We start from the raw sequence: 13,762 nt of genomic DNA on the forward strand, positions 1-13,762 counted from the left end.
CTTGTTTACAGACGTGGCTGGAGGCGATGGGTATCCAGCTTCCCAGATGGGTTCCAGGGCTGACGCGCAGGGAGATCGCATGGGTACGTCATGGCTTTTTCCTTCCTTTGAGAGCTGCCAGCTCAAAGCCCAAATGGGAGTGAGGCATCTCTTGTGGGCGTGAGAATATAGACCTGTGTTGTGTGTGCCATGTCGTTACGTGATCCCCTCATATGTTCTGCTATTCAGTTATGGCGGTGTATATCACAATGTATGATGGAAACTTCTCATGGGTGTTTGGTTGCAGATGTGGCTCCAGCTCCAGCTCCTCGGATGGATCCTGCACTGGAGCTCAACTGGCATCCCAGGGGTGAGCAGTCAGTCTTGACTGACTTCACAGGCTAAGCACTCGTTTTCAGTATTTTATGAGTGAGAAATTTAACTTAACACTTTCTGTGAAGGTCCTCAAAGAGCAAAGTATGAAGCCAAAATAGGGAAATCTTCCCAGCGGTCATCAGAAGTCCTAAAGGAAATCCTGAAAGACTTGGAGAAAGCAGCCCATGGTGGGTATATATCCCTCTTAACCAGAAGACTTGGGAAGCTGAGATTTTAGACGCAGGTATGGACAAGCCGTAGGCAACACAAGCAGAAAGGGATCGATCAGAGCCTCGCTGCACTGACACTTGATTTCACGCCTTGCAGGTGCTGGTGAGCCACAGAGATAGTCCATAGTTTCTGCTGCCATTTGTGGTTCAAGCTGAGCCCCAGGGACAGCTGCTGCCCCAGTTATACCATTACTGGCCAGAGCTGTTCTGGGCAGACATCAGTATCCAGCTGGCAGGGACTGGTGGTGCTCGTGCCTTGCTGACAGTCGCCAGAGGGGAGAGTGCCCTTGGGCGGCAGAGAGGATGCGCAGGCAGCTTGGGGTCGCTGAGACTGGCAGACTTTGCCAGGGCTGCAGGCGTGCCCTGGCCAGGATCGGAGCAGCCCCAGCTTCACAGCCTGGTCCAGCCCTGTTGTTCTCCTTGATGTTTGAGGACTCTCGGTGACCACCTCGGGGTCAGGGACAGGTGAAAGCTGGACACCCAGCTTGAGGCCGGACACCTAACTTGAAGGCAGCTAAAATGAAGGGCTGTGAATTCAGTCTCGGGTGGTTTAGCTTTCTGTTTCTAGTTGTGTTTTAGATAAGCTGGCTGTGGTTTTCCTCTTGTTTTGGGGGACTGTGGGCTCTTCGCTGCCTTTGTGAAAGTGCCCAGAATATGGTTGCAAGAGCTTGGTGTTCAGTCCACTGTGTGTGTGTGTGTGTGTGTGTCTGTTACCCTTACTGTGTGATGGAGTTGGCATGATGGGACGTGCTTCTCCAAAGGGCTCTTTCCCCAGCTGAATTGGCTGCAGCCTCTTCCTGTCCTTTCTGAAGGAAGTAATTTACCATCATCTTGCCGTTTGCCAAAAATGCACTAAGTGCCAACAAGAAGATCACATGCAATTTCCTGGTTTCCCAGCAGGTCAGGTTTTGCTGTCTACTGGTAAACTGGAAAGTGCCTAGCTCTTTGATTTTTCTCCATGAATCACACATTGTTTGAACTAGTGATGAGGTGCACCCCCAAATGCCCAGGCTTTCTTTCTAAGTGTTATTAATGTATTTTGCCTCCTGAAGATACCGTGTTCCTGGCGAGGAACAGTTACTTCTGATTAAACTGACCCTCTTTCTTTCTAAAGAGACGGACCGTGAGACTGTGCAGAAGGAGGCCTTTCAGGAAGGAAGCAGTCACGCAGTGCCGGTCTCTGATGAAAAAACAGGGGCAATTCAATCAACAGGCATGCCAGGTAATTGCTGTCCCTCAGTCATCCAGTGCCATAAATAAAAATCACTGCGTGTCGGCAGGCTCTTCCCCTGCTGCCCGCTACTGTACATCGTGTCGGCAGCCAAACTATTAGTACAGAGCAAGTGTTCTAAAAGAAGCCAGGAACGGCTCTCTGAGGATGACTGTCGTCTCTGGGGTGTGGAGGTTATGGCCAGCAGTGTGCCAGAGAGATGGTCGCAGCCCTCTGTGGATGTGGTGAAGTGCTCACCTCCCACTACACCCAGTTCCCAGGAATTTCAGAACTCTGCCATTTGGGGACTGAGGCCATCTGAACCACGTTCAGTAGACGTTGGGAAATGTGACTCTTGATCGAATGTACCTCCCTCAGTACCTGCGTCCCAGAGCTTGCTGTGAGTCCCTAGAGGCCCTAGGCACAACAGAGGGGGAGCCCTCCTGTGAACTGAGGTCCAAAGGGATGCACTGACGGATCAGGCACGGGCTTAGAGGGAACCTGCACCGTCCTTCTGCATCCTCTGTGCCTGAGCCATGCTGAGGCTTTACCTTTCTCTGCTTCTTGGCAGTGCCGTCCAACCCCGGGGAAGCCCACCACGCCGGGATATATGAACTTTTTCACAAGAATCCAGGTACTGAGCAGCCTTGCAGGGGGCCATAAGTGGGAGACAAGTCCTGAAAACCAGAGGCATGCAAGTGGTGCCCATGCTGGAGAACAGGCAAAGGGGGAGAGCGAGGTTCCGGCGTCTCCTGAGAGGGCCTGACTCCGTCGCTTCAGGGGGTGGGTGCTGGGCTGAGGACGGAGAGCTGGGGGTGGCACTCCCTGACGCAGGGATGGTTTTTGTCCGTGTTGCTCAAAGGAGCGATTGGTCAAAGAAAGAGCTGCGCTCCCCCACGTGCTCTCCATCTGGCCTCAGGAGTTCTGTTCAGTGGGACAACTTGTCCCAAAGGGTCAGAGAGAGCCTCCGTGCAGCAGCACTAGCAAGCAAGCACTAGCAAAAGAAATTGTGTGCAAACGTGAAGGGTGGCCAAGAAGGGGGAGCGAACCCATGACACTGGGAAAACTGGATTGTGGACATCCCAGAGTGTAAGCAAAGCTGAGAGGAGAAAGAGAGGCTCCAGAGTGCCTTGATTTGCAACGGCTTTGGGAGTTTCCTTTGTTTCTACTGAAACCAAGGACATGTTGCAGCCCCGGGATGGTCACTGGTTCAGAGATGCAAACAAAGTGAGAAAGAACATTTCCGGGCAATGTCAGGCCTCCTGTGAGATTACCAGTAGTGCACAGGACACACTAACGTGCAGAATTGTTCCTCCAGGAGTGGATGGCAAGAGAAACTCAAATGCTGTGGATCCTAAAGATTTCCAGAAGTACTGCATAGAAGGCGCCGTGGCGGTCTTGGGCTCCATGCTGCTTGGGATGGTATTGTGCTGTGGGATCTGTCTGTGGAGGAAGAGAAAACAGTGAGTTGTTGGGAGGTTTTTTTGCCAAACTTGTGTATGAGATGGCGGCCGTTAGCCATGAAGCATTTAGAGGTAGGGTATTCTGGAGTGCCGAGTTAGTTATTGGCCAGACTCGACTGGGATTTCTGCTGTAAGATGTTTTAACTGGCCTCTCAATTCATGGGCATTCTTTTCTGAAACCCCTTCGTACTGTGGCAAGCGTTAGTTAAAAGTGACCCTGCCTCGACATGAGCAGACCCAGCAACCTATGTCTATAGGCAGAGCAAGGTCAGAGAGTAAAAACAAGGGATGACGTTGCCATAGAAAGTGAGAACAGGGAGTGACATCTCCCTACCAGTGAACTTACCAGGAGAAATCACCCTGTTAGGTCATGCCGTAAATCCCAGATGTTCACCTCGGCCAAGGTGTCCCAGCAACTCAGACCGTGGTGACGAACCTTCCCAGCTATCAGCTTTGCTTTGGAGAAAGAGAGTCAGTCGGTCCCATCTGCACCCCAACACTGCCAGCGTGCGTGTTCTCAGCACAGGCAGCGGTATCTCTTTGGATACATATTCTGAAGAGAGGATGGAGAGCGCCTCACCGAACAGAGAGCCGAGGCTGTCACCTTGTCTGGTCAGGGATGGGCAGGGGAGCCGAGTGCTGGTCTCTGCCAGGCATGCTGAGAAAGGGGAACGGGAGGCTCTCTTGGCCCTGCAGTGCAGTGCCCAGCTTTGGTCCCCTCGGTCTGCCAGGGTCAGGTCTCCTTCCCGGCCCATGCAGAGCAGGCAGGTCAGGATGGTCAGGGCTGAGAAGAGACGGGCCATGGGCAGGCGAGCAGAGCCCCAGCCGAGGGGTGCGGGGTGCCCCGTTTTCTGCACAAAGCTCTCTGGGTCCGCAGGTCCCATGTGAAGCCACGTGCCCGAACCCCACAGGGCACCCAGCGCTGCCCCACACCCTTGCACCCGCCCAGCACCACAGCCATGGCGGGGCCTCAGCAGCCTTCTCTCTTCACAGGCGCCTCTCCGCAGCTTCGGGAGCCAGGCCCGACACCAGCAGCTGCCCCTAGCACCCGCACAGCTGTCCCGCGCGCCCCAGCACCTCTGAGAGCCGGACCCGATGCCAGCAGCCACCGCCTGTGCCTGGAAAACCAGCCCGCCTGCCACGGAGCACCAGAGAACTGGTCCCCGGAGCCTGGACAGTCGCCCGGCCCGTTCGCCCCCACCCCGGCCCCATGGCTGTCCAACTCAGCCAGCTGGCTGTTGCGGGTCCGGCCCAGTGACCTCCAGCCCCCGGAGGAACTGAAACCATCTCCCTGTGCCCCAAGCCCATTGCCGTGATCTTCCTGCAAGGGCTTGAGGTGGCCCCACCAGGGTATGTGTTGGGGGTGCGATGACAGACTCCCCACGGACAGCCTCAGGGGTCCACCGTTTATTGCTTTGAATTTGTTGATATTTGCCTAGCAATAAATACAGAGCAATAGCACAATTGTCCAGGTCGTAACAGCAGCAAACCCAGGAATTCACCAATTCTGGGCTGAACTTCCTATCGAGGCACAGAGGGACGTGAAGGCCTGCGGCGTCAGCAGGCAGGGAGCTGGGCATGGGACCCACTGATCATGAAAATGAGGGTTTGGACCATAAAAAGGAGGCTTTCAATGCTAGAATCAAAGCCTTGGACCCTAAAAATGAAGCTTTGAGCCCTAAAAGAGGGGTTGGACCCTAAAAATGAGGGCTTGGAAACTCAGGATGTGGCTTGGACCCTCAAAATGACTGGCTTTGGAGCCTGAAAATGAGGCTTTGGCAACTCAAAATGCGGCTTTGGACTCTAAAAAGGAGACTTTACAAACTGAAGTGGAGCCTTTGGACCATAAAAATGAGGCTTTGGATCCTAAAATGAGATTTTCTGCTATAAAAGTGAGGGTTTAGGCCCTAAAAATGAAAGCGTGTGTCCTAAAAATAGGCTACTGTTAATAAAAGACAGGTTTGGACCCTATAAATAAGGCTTTAGACTCCAAAAATGAGGCTTTGGACCTTCAAAATCAGACGTGAGGCCTTAAAAATGATGCTCTGGGCCCTTCAAATGAGTCCTTGAACCCTAAAAGCAGGGCTTGGAGATTGTAAATGAGAGTTTGGTCCCCAAAAATGAGGCTTTCAACCCTAGAATCAAAGCTTTGTACTCTAAAAATGAGGCTGTGAGCCCTAAAAGAGGGGTTCGGACCATAAAAAATAAGGGTTTGGACACTCAAGATGTGGCTTGGATCCTCCAAACGACTGGCTGGACCCTAAAAATGCCACTTTGGAGCCTGAAGATGAGGCTTTGGCAACTGAAAATGCGGCTTTGGACTCTCAAAAGAAGACTTTGCAAACTGAAACGGAGCCTTTGGACCATAAAAATGAGGTTTTGGAACCTAGAAAGATATTTTGGACCCTAAAATGAGCTTTGATCCCTAAAAGTGAGGCTTTGGGCTATAAAAATGTGGGTTTGGGCCCGAAAAACGAGGCTTTGGGCCCTGAAGAAGAGAATTTGGGCTCTGTAATCACTTTTGGACCTTAAAACTGTCCCTCCTCATTCAGTTCGGTATAGAGTTACTCATCGGAATGATTCGAGTCATGTGCCACAGGGAGAGCTCCGTCTCCCTCTTCTCCTGCTGCTGTATTTACTAGATCTCCACTGACGTGGAGATATTGGCAGTTGCCTCGTGTTCATCCCCACATTGCCTTACAGAATTCAGGGTATCTGCTCAATTTCATGTTCAAATGCAGGGCCATAGAGCCACATGAGGAGCCAGGGCTGTTACGGACAGCACAGGACCTACAGGAAAGCAATTCCCATTCAGGGTGAGTGCGTGACAGACATCCCAGACGGCATCGCAGAGAGTGCGGTTTGGTGCCTGTGTGCCATACACCAATGCCATCAGTCAGAGGCATCAGCCATCAGATGCCATCGGAGAGGCAAGGTCTGTCCCTTCTCTACCCAATAGCTGCAGGCATTGGGTGAACACACAGCACGTCACACTGGGGTCTTTACTCTCTCCTTTGGTGATGCAGTCAAGGAACACACCAATCATTTTCACAGTGTGCCTGCATACATCTTGTCTTCAAGGACGACATCCTACAAGCACAGCAACGGTCCATATCAAAATTCAATTGACACTCGAAAGGGAATTCAAAGGCACCAAGATGAGCTTTAGGTACCTCAGGAACAGCTAAAGAAGAAGCGGAGCTACTGTGGGACCACTGCTGAATTTAGAAAGAGTAGGTGTAGGTAGATCTGAGATAGTCTATGTCCTCTTTGCCTCAGTTACCAGCAGAGAGGTCTCCCAGGCCTCTGTGCTTTGAGGCAGGACTCAGGATGGGAAAAACCAGCGGTGGATGGGGATCAAGCCAGGGGCTACTTGAGCAAACTACACCCTTACCGGTCCATGGGACCGGAGGGGCTGTATCCACGTGTGCTGAGAGAGGTTTTCACCAGGAGGTGCTGGTCTGTTATGATCCCAGTAAGAAAGGCACTCCGACTCTGTGAGGTATCATTTAAAATGCTGTTCATTAGTGCTAACACTGTAAGGAGAGAATCGTATAGCTAATCTTATGTCCCTCGAGATGGGGGGAGCCCCAGGTGGTGGAGCATTGAATGGGCTTCCGACCCACACACGGCATGCCGTGCAGACCCCATCCATGAAAGAGTCTCCTGGTTTGGTCATTCAAGCTACTACAGGACTTTCTACAAGGAAGACAACACCATTTATCCTTTCTACAGTCAAACAGAAACACGTCTCTCATGAGAACTTCTTGCTGCACTGTTAGGTACAGGCAAAGCCAGGCAGGTGGCCTAATGGCCAGCACAGAGTGGGCGCTGCCTTGCAGGCTCCTCTGTGACAATGAGCTGCTGAGGTTGTCCTGCGGCCAAGGGATCTGTGCAGCACAGCACAGGCGTGAAGACCACACTGGGGGTGCAGCACAGAACAGCCCAGCACTAACTGCTCAGGTTTCCCTGGGAGAAGGCTGTCCTCCATCCTGCTGCAACAGCTGAGGTGCTGCGGCTCAAATGTGCACTGCCACGAAGAGCTGTAGGTCCATTTGCTTGTCACAGAACTGTGCTCTTTCTGCATTAAATGAGTAGAATACCAGAGCGTAGCACAGCAGAGCACAGCGTAGCACAAACCAGAACAGAACAGTTCAGTTGGAAGGGACCTACAATGATCATCTAGTCCAACTGCCTGACCACTTCAGGGCTGACCAGAAGTTAAAGCATGTTCTTAAGGGCATTGTCCAAATGCCTCTTAAACACTGACAGGCTTGGGGCATCAGCCACCTCTCCAGGAAGCCTGTTCCAGGGCTTGAACACCCTCTCGGTAAAGAAATGTTTCCTAATATCTAGTCTGAAGGTCCTTTGGCACAGCTTTGACCCATTCCCAGGCGTCCTGCCCCTGGATCCCAGGGAGAAGAGATCAGCACCTCCCTCTCCACGTCCCCTCCTCAGGAAGCTGTAGAGAGCAGTGAGGTCACCCTCAGCCTCCTTTTCTCCAAGCAAGACAAGCCCAAAGTCTTCAGCCGCTCCTCAGAGGACATGCCTTCCAGCCCTTTCACCGGCTTTGTTGCCCTCCTCTGGACGCATTCAAGGACCTTCACATGCTTCTTAAATTGTGGGGCGCAGAACTGCACACAGTACTCAAGGCGAGGCCGCACCAGCGCTGAATACAGCAGGATAATCCCCTCTCTTGACCAGCTGGTTTTGCTGTGTTCGATGCACCCCAGGATGCAGTTTGCCCTCTTGGCTGCCTGGGCACACCGCTGGCTCCTATTGAGCCTGCTGTCGACCAGCACGCCCAGACCCCTTTCTGCAGGACTGCTCTCCAGCCACTCCTCTCCCAGGTTAGACTTGTGCCCGGTGTTACTCCGTCCCAGGTGCAGAATCCGTCATTTCAAATTGTTAAATTGTTAAATTGTTAAATTTCATCCCATTAATTACATCCCAGCCCAGCCCGTCCCCAGATCTCTCCACCTCCCTCACCCCACAGCAGTGTCCACTGCAGGGTGCTGCAAAGCTCTGGGCACCCAGCCCTCTGAAGGGCACAGCAGCTCCTGGGGGGCAGAGAGGGGGGTCAGCCTCCCCACCAGCCCCAGGGCTGATGCTGGCCCCAAGGGCACAAGGAAAGAGAGGCCACTCAATCTCTAGCTCTGCTGCATTCATATTATAGGTTATCCCCAACTCTGACTGCGTTTGTCTCCTTCTCTACCCCCATCAGCCCCACGCCCCAGGACAGCACAAGAGGCAGCTCCCGCATCTCTCCAGTCTCCCTTCCCTGTGCCTGCTGGGTTCCTACTGACTCCCATGGCAGAGTCTTTTTTTGTGCATGCCTCAATTTAGTGTTTTGCTTTTGGGGGACATCACCTCTGAGGGTGATTCACCTTGTGTGTCTCAATTCACTCCCACTCCAGGGCACGTGGTGAGTCCCCATCCTCTCCTGAGCCCTCCAAATTCATTTCCAGAATGAATTCATTTCCACTATATGCCATCCGTCCTGTCATATGTGAAGCAGCCTGTGGAATTAACCGGGAGCCCATGCACCATCTCCACTGCCATCGGACACAAAGAAGAGAGCTTTGAAAACCAGAACTTTCGGTCCAGTGGAACACAATCATACCACAAGCTTAACCCCAATCTTAGGGAGAACACAAGGAGAAAAGACTCTTTAAAAGACCAATTCCTTGGACATTGTCTTGGCAGCAGCTTTGGAGAAAGAGCTCAGCCTGCAAGCACGTCACCTGGGAGATACCCTTTTACTGAAGAGCTGCATGTGGACAGGTCACATCTGACACAGTGTTGTCCAAGGGTCAGACACGACAGGATCAAGCCTCAAGAGAAGCAGTATAAACCCAGAAAATTATCTAGAAGTAGGATGATCACAAGGGAGAACAGCAGACTCCCGGCCTAAGATAAATTCTGGGAAATGTGCAGAGAAGGGGAGGCAGGGTATTGCCAGTGAAACAGTGCCCATTGTGCCAGTTTCCATAGGGCATCCTTGAGCTCCTGATTCCTCATGCTGTAGATGAGGGGGTTCACTGCTGGAGGCACCACCGAGTACAGAAATGACACCACCAGGTCCAGGGATGGGGCAGCAATGGAGGGGGGCTTCAGGTAGGCAGACACTGCAGTGCTGAAAAACAGGGAGACGACAGCCAGGTGAGGGGGGCACGTGGAAAAGGCTTTATGCTGTCCCAGCTCGGAGGGGATCCTCAGCACGGCCCTGAAGATCTGCACGTAGGACAGCACAATGAAAACAAAACACCCAAATGCTAAACAGGCACTAAGCACAAGAAGCCCAACCTCCCTGAGGTAGTCTGACTCTGAGCAGGAGAGCCTGAGGATCTGGGGGATTTCACAGAAGAACTGGTCCAGGGCATTGCCTTGACAGAGTGGTAGTGAAAATGTATTGGCAGTGTGAAGCACGGCATACAAAAACCCACTGCCCCAGACAGCTGCTGCCACGTGGACACAAGCTCTGCTGCCCAGCAGGGTCCCGTAGTGCAGGGGTTTGCAGATGGCAACGTAGCAGTCATAGGCCATGGCAGTGAGGAGAGAACAGTCTGCTGAGATAAAGAAGACTAACAGAAAGAGCTGGGCAGCACATCCTGGGTAGGAGATGGCCCTGGTGTCCCACAGAGAATAGGCCATGGCTTTGGGGAGAGTGGTGGAGATGGAGCCCAGGTCGCGGCGGGAGAGGGTAAGGAGGCAGAAGTACATGGAGGTATGGAGTCGGTGGTCATAGACTACAGCGGTGATGATGATGCCATTGCCCCGGAGGGCAGCCAGGTGGATGCCCAGGAAGAGCCAGAAGGTCAAGAGCTGCAGCTCCTGTGTGTCTGTGAATGCCAGGAGGAGGAACTCGGTGGTGGAGCTGCCGTTGGACATCTGGTCCTGTTGGGCATCAGCACAGTCCATGGAGGAAGACAGTAAAATGTTTAGGTTAGACTACTCTGAACAAAATCTACTTCATTTTTCCTAGTGTCCTGCTGTGTGGGAGGGGAGATCAGGGGCTTGCTCCGGGGAAGGTGTCCGGCATGTCAGGGGATGGCAGGGAGCTGCCCAGATCCCCCTTCCCCTGGCATTTCTGGGAGCAGCTCTCCTCTCACTCCCCGACTACATACGCCGCCTGGAGCTGTCCCTGCCAGCAGCTCTTTCTCTGTCCCCACATCTCCTCCCTGTCAGTGCTCACAGACTCCATCCAACCTGCTGTGTGCCTAGCTCTGCCCTGCAGACCCCTCTTGGCAGCAGGGCACCGCACAGGGTCATCTCTCCGTGTGCAGGGTCTAAGGAGCAGCTCAGAAAAGTCCTAACCAGAACTGCAGCCTCAGTGCCTTCTCCAGAGTGGAGAAGTAAATTCCCACTGCCCACCCAGCTCACCAAGAGTAGAAAACTGAAAGCACAGATTCCTTCCCTTTCAGGAAAATGCAGCTTTGATGTCATCCTTGAAAGTCTCCTCGGAAATGCCTTAGAAAGGATCTGGAGCTGTTAGCAGCCTGTCGTGGTTTAACCTCAATCAGCAACTGAGCACCACACAGCCGCTCACTCATTCCCCCCGCCCCTGGTGGGATGGGGGAGAGAATTGGAAGAGTAGGAGTGAGAAAAACTTGTGGGTTGAGATAAAAACAGTTTAATAATTTCAATAAAATAATAACAACAACAACAATAATAATAATGTAATAATAATAATACACAAAGCAACTGATGCACAGTGCAATTACTCACCACCCGCCGACCACTGCCCAGCCAGTCCCCGAGCAGCAGCCCCCCCGGCCAGCTTTCCCCAGTTTATGTACTGAGCATCGAATCATAGAATCATAGAATCATTGAGGTTGGAAAAGACCTCTAAGACCATCGAGTCCAACCGTCGACCCAACACCACCATGCCCACTAAACCATGTCCCTAAGCGCTGCATCTACTCGTCTTTTAAATACCTCCAGGGATGGGGACTCCACCACTTCCCTGGGCAGCCTGTTCCAATGTTTCACCACTCTCTCAGTAAAGAAATTTTTCCTCACGTCCAATCTAAACCTCCCCTGGCACAACTTGAGGCCATTTCCTCTCGTCCTATCGCTTGTTACTTGGGAGAAGAGACCGACACCCACCTCACTACAACCTCCTGTCAGGTAGTTGTAGAGAGCGATGAGGTCTCCCCTCAGCCTCCTTTTCTCCAGGCTAAACAACCCCAGTTCCCTCAGCCGCTCCTCAGAAGACTTCTTCTCCAGGACCCTCACCAGCCTCGTTGCCCTTCTCTGGACACGCTCCAGCACCTCAACGTCCTTCTTGTAGTGAGGGGCCCAAAACTGAACACAGTATTCGAGGTGCGGCCTCACCAGGGCCGAGTACAGGGGCACAATCACATCCCTACTCCTGCTGGCCACACTATTTCTGATACAGGCCAGGATGCCATTGGCCGCCTTGGCCGCCTGGGCACACTGCCGGCTCATGTTCAGCCGGCTGTCGACCAACACCCCCAGGTCCTTTTCCGACAGGCAGCTTTCCAGCCACTCTTCCCCAAGCCTGTAGCGTTGCATGATGTCACATGGTATGGAATGTTTCTTTGGCCAGTTTGGCTGTGCCCCCTCCCAGCTTCTTGTGCACCTCCAGCCTTCTCAGTCGGTAGAGCATGGGAAACTCAAAAGTCCTTGGCTAGTGTAAGCACTACCTAGCAACAACTAAACCATCGGTGTGTTATCAACTTTGTTCTCCTCCTAAATCCAAAACACAGCACTGTACCAGCTACTAGGAAGGAAATTAACTCTATCCCTGCTGAAACCAGGACAATATCCACCCCTTATTCTATACCATCTACGTCATGCTCAAGTCCCATGTTTTCCAATACATTTCCATTAATCACCACCCCTTTTCCTGGTTTGTTTGGTTGTTTGGTTTTTAATAGAAATATATACACACAGATATCATTCCCTTAGTCTGTGGGCCATCCCTCTAAAACGTTTGGTGAGTTCATTTAGTCCATGACTTCGGGCTCCATCTGTCGTAATAATCTTCCAGGGCAGGAAAAATGGAGATGGTATGTGGTGTTGGATTGTGTCATGTGGAAGTCAGTCCTGGTACCATCATCACTGTGCTTTGCTTGGCTTCATCGAGGTTTATTCTTCATTAGTCTGGGTGATTCTTATTGTAATATCATTAGTATGGCATATAATATTATGTAGCACTTAACATCACATAATTCAGATCATTGGCTATTCTCACCCACAATCAAATCCCCTTGAGGTACACATCAGACTTCCCCATCCGTCCGCGTTATCCACCAAGTGCACCCAGGTCCTTGAGCAAAAGCAATCCCACGGATGGGTTTGCCTTTGCCTGGGGCAGGAATAACCCAAACCGTTTTCCCCAACATATTTTTTATGTGCACTACAGGGACTTTCTTCCCATCTACAGTACATAAAAGTTCTGACTGGGCAGGGCCAGCTCGATTGGCAGATCCCCTCGTGCTGACTAACCAGGTGGCCTTTGCTAAATGCGTGTCCCAATGTTTGAATGTCCCGCCACCCACTCATTCTCTCTTTGCAGGACACGGCGGTGGGCATGGAGGACTCTCCAGAGGACAGCAACTCCTCCGCAACAGCCAGCACCAGCCAGCTAACCTGGGCAGGTGCAAGGGAGGCATCTGCAAGCTGGCCGTGCCCCATCTGGCCAGGCAGGCTCAGCATCGCTGCCTGTGTGGATTTCTACTTGCATCGCTGCTTCTTGGGCTGTTACCAGAATGGATTTCCAAACAGAAGCTTCTTTCTAAACATAAGTCCTGCCTGCAAGTTTTCCAGTCAATCCCTTCCCAATAAACTCATCGGAGTGCCTTCCATTATCAGAAACTGATGGTATAATAAATGTGGACCCACCTCTACTAATAGAGGGATTTTTATCCCCACTGTCACAAGGTGCCCCTCAATTCCCTGCACCTGCACTTGACTTTCCCACGGTTTTAGTACCTTCCCGCTGAATGCTGATCCCGCAAGGACAGTCGGGTGAACTCACCCAGTGCCGGCTGTGTCGCATGCGGTAGCCACGCTCACCAGGTTGGGAACCCACAGAGTCCCATCTGACTCACCAAATCGTTACCGAAATGGATTTGCTTGCATTTTTCTTCTCTTCTACTTCATGTGTGGGTACAGGAAGGAAGGCAGCAGTCCTACACACTAGCTAAAACCACTTTTTGTTGCAGTCCATAAAGGTGCGCCTCAGCTGGGAGCCCGAGAAGGACCCTGTGTTACACTTCTTGATTCCTTAGATGCGATCTTAAAGCTACTCATTCACTTGTACAAGCTAAAAAACCTCTTGGCTTTGGCCATGACATCGCCTGTTACCATTCACTTCCGAGTAGTTGTTCACGCGAACCCCCCGTGCAAACACGCCTAATGCATATTTTTCAGCTGAGGTTTCACTATTTTGTTGCAACTTTGACGCTTTCAGCCGGTTTCCGTCTGGTTTCTTCTAACAATAGACCCACTTGTATAGGCCAGGTCACTGTCGGTCA

General features: G+C 52.0%; 1 protein-coding gene across 1 annotated transcript; it reads right to left on the reverse strand.

The window, feature by feature from the left end:
* Positions 1 to 9,167: 9,167 nt before the first annotated feature.
* On the reverse strand, positions 9,168 to 10,148 carry LOC143171589 (olfactory receptor 14A16-like). Its single transcript, XM_076360641.1, has one exon. It carries the CDS (start codon positions 10,146 to 10,148, stop codon positions 9,168 to 9,170), a length of 981 nt encoding a protein of 326 aa, XP_076216756.1.
* Between the last annotated feature and the right edge of the window lie 3,614 nt (positions 10,149 to 13,762).

Source organism: Aptenodytes patagonicus, chromosome 28 (assembly GCF_965638725.1).
Source record: "Aptenodytes patagonicus chromosome 28, bAptPat1.pri.cur, whole genome shotgun sequence".
Classification (NCBI taxonomy): Eukaryota; Metazoa; Chordata; class Aves; order Sphenisciformes; family Spheniscidae; genus Aptenodytes; species Aptenodytes patagonicus.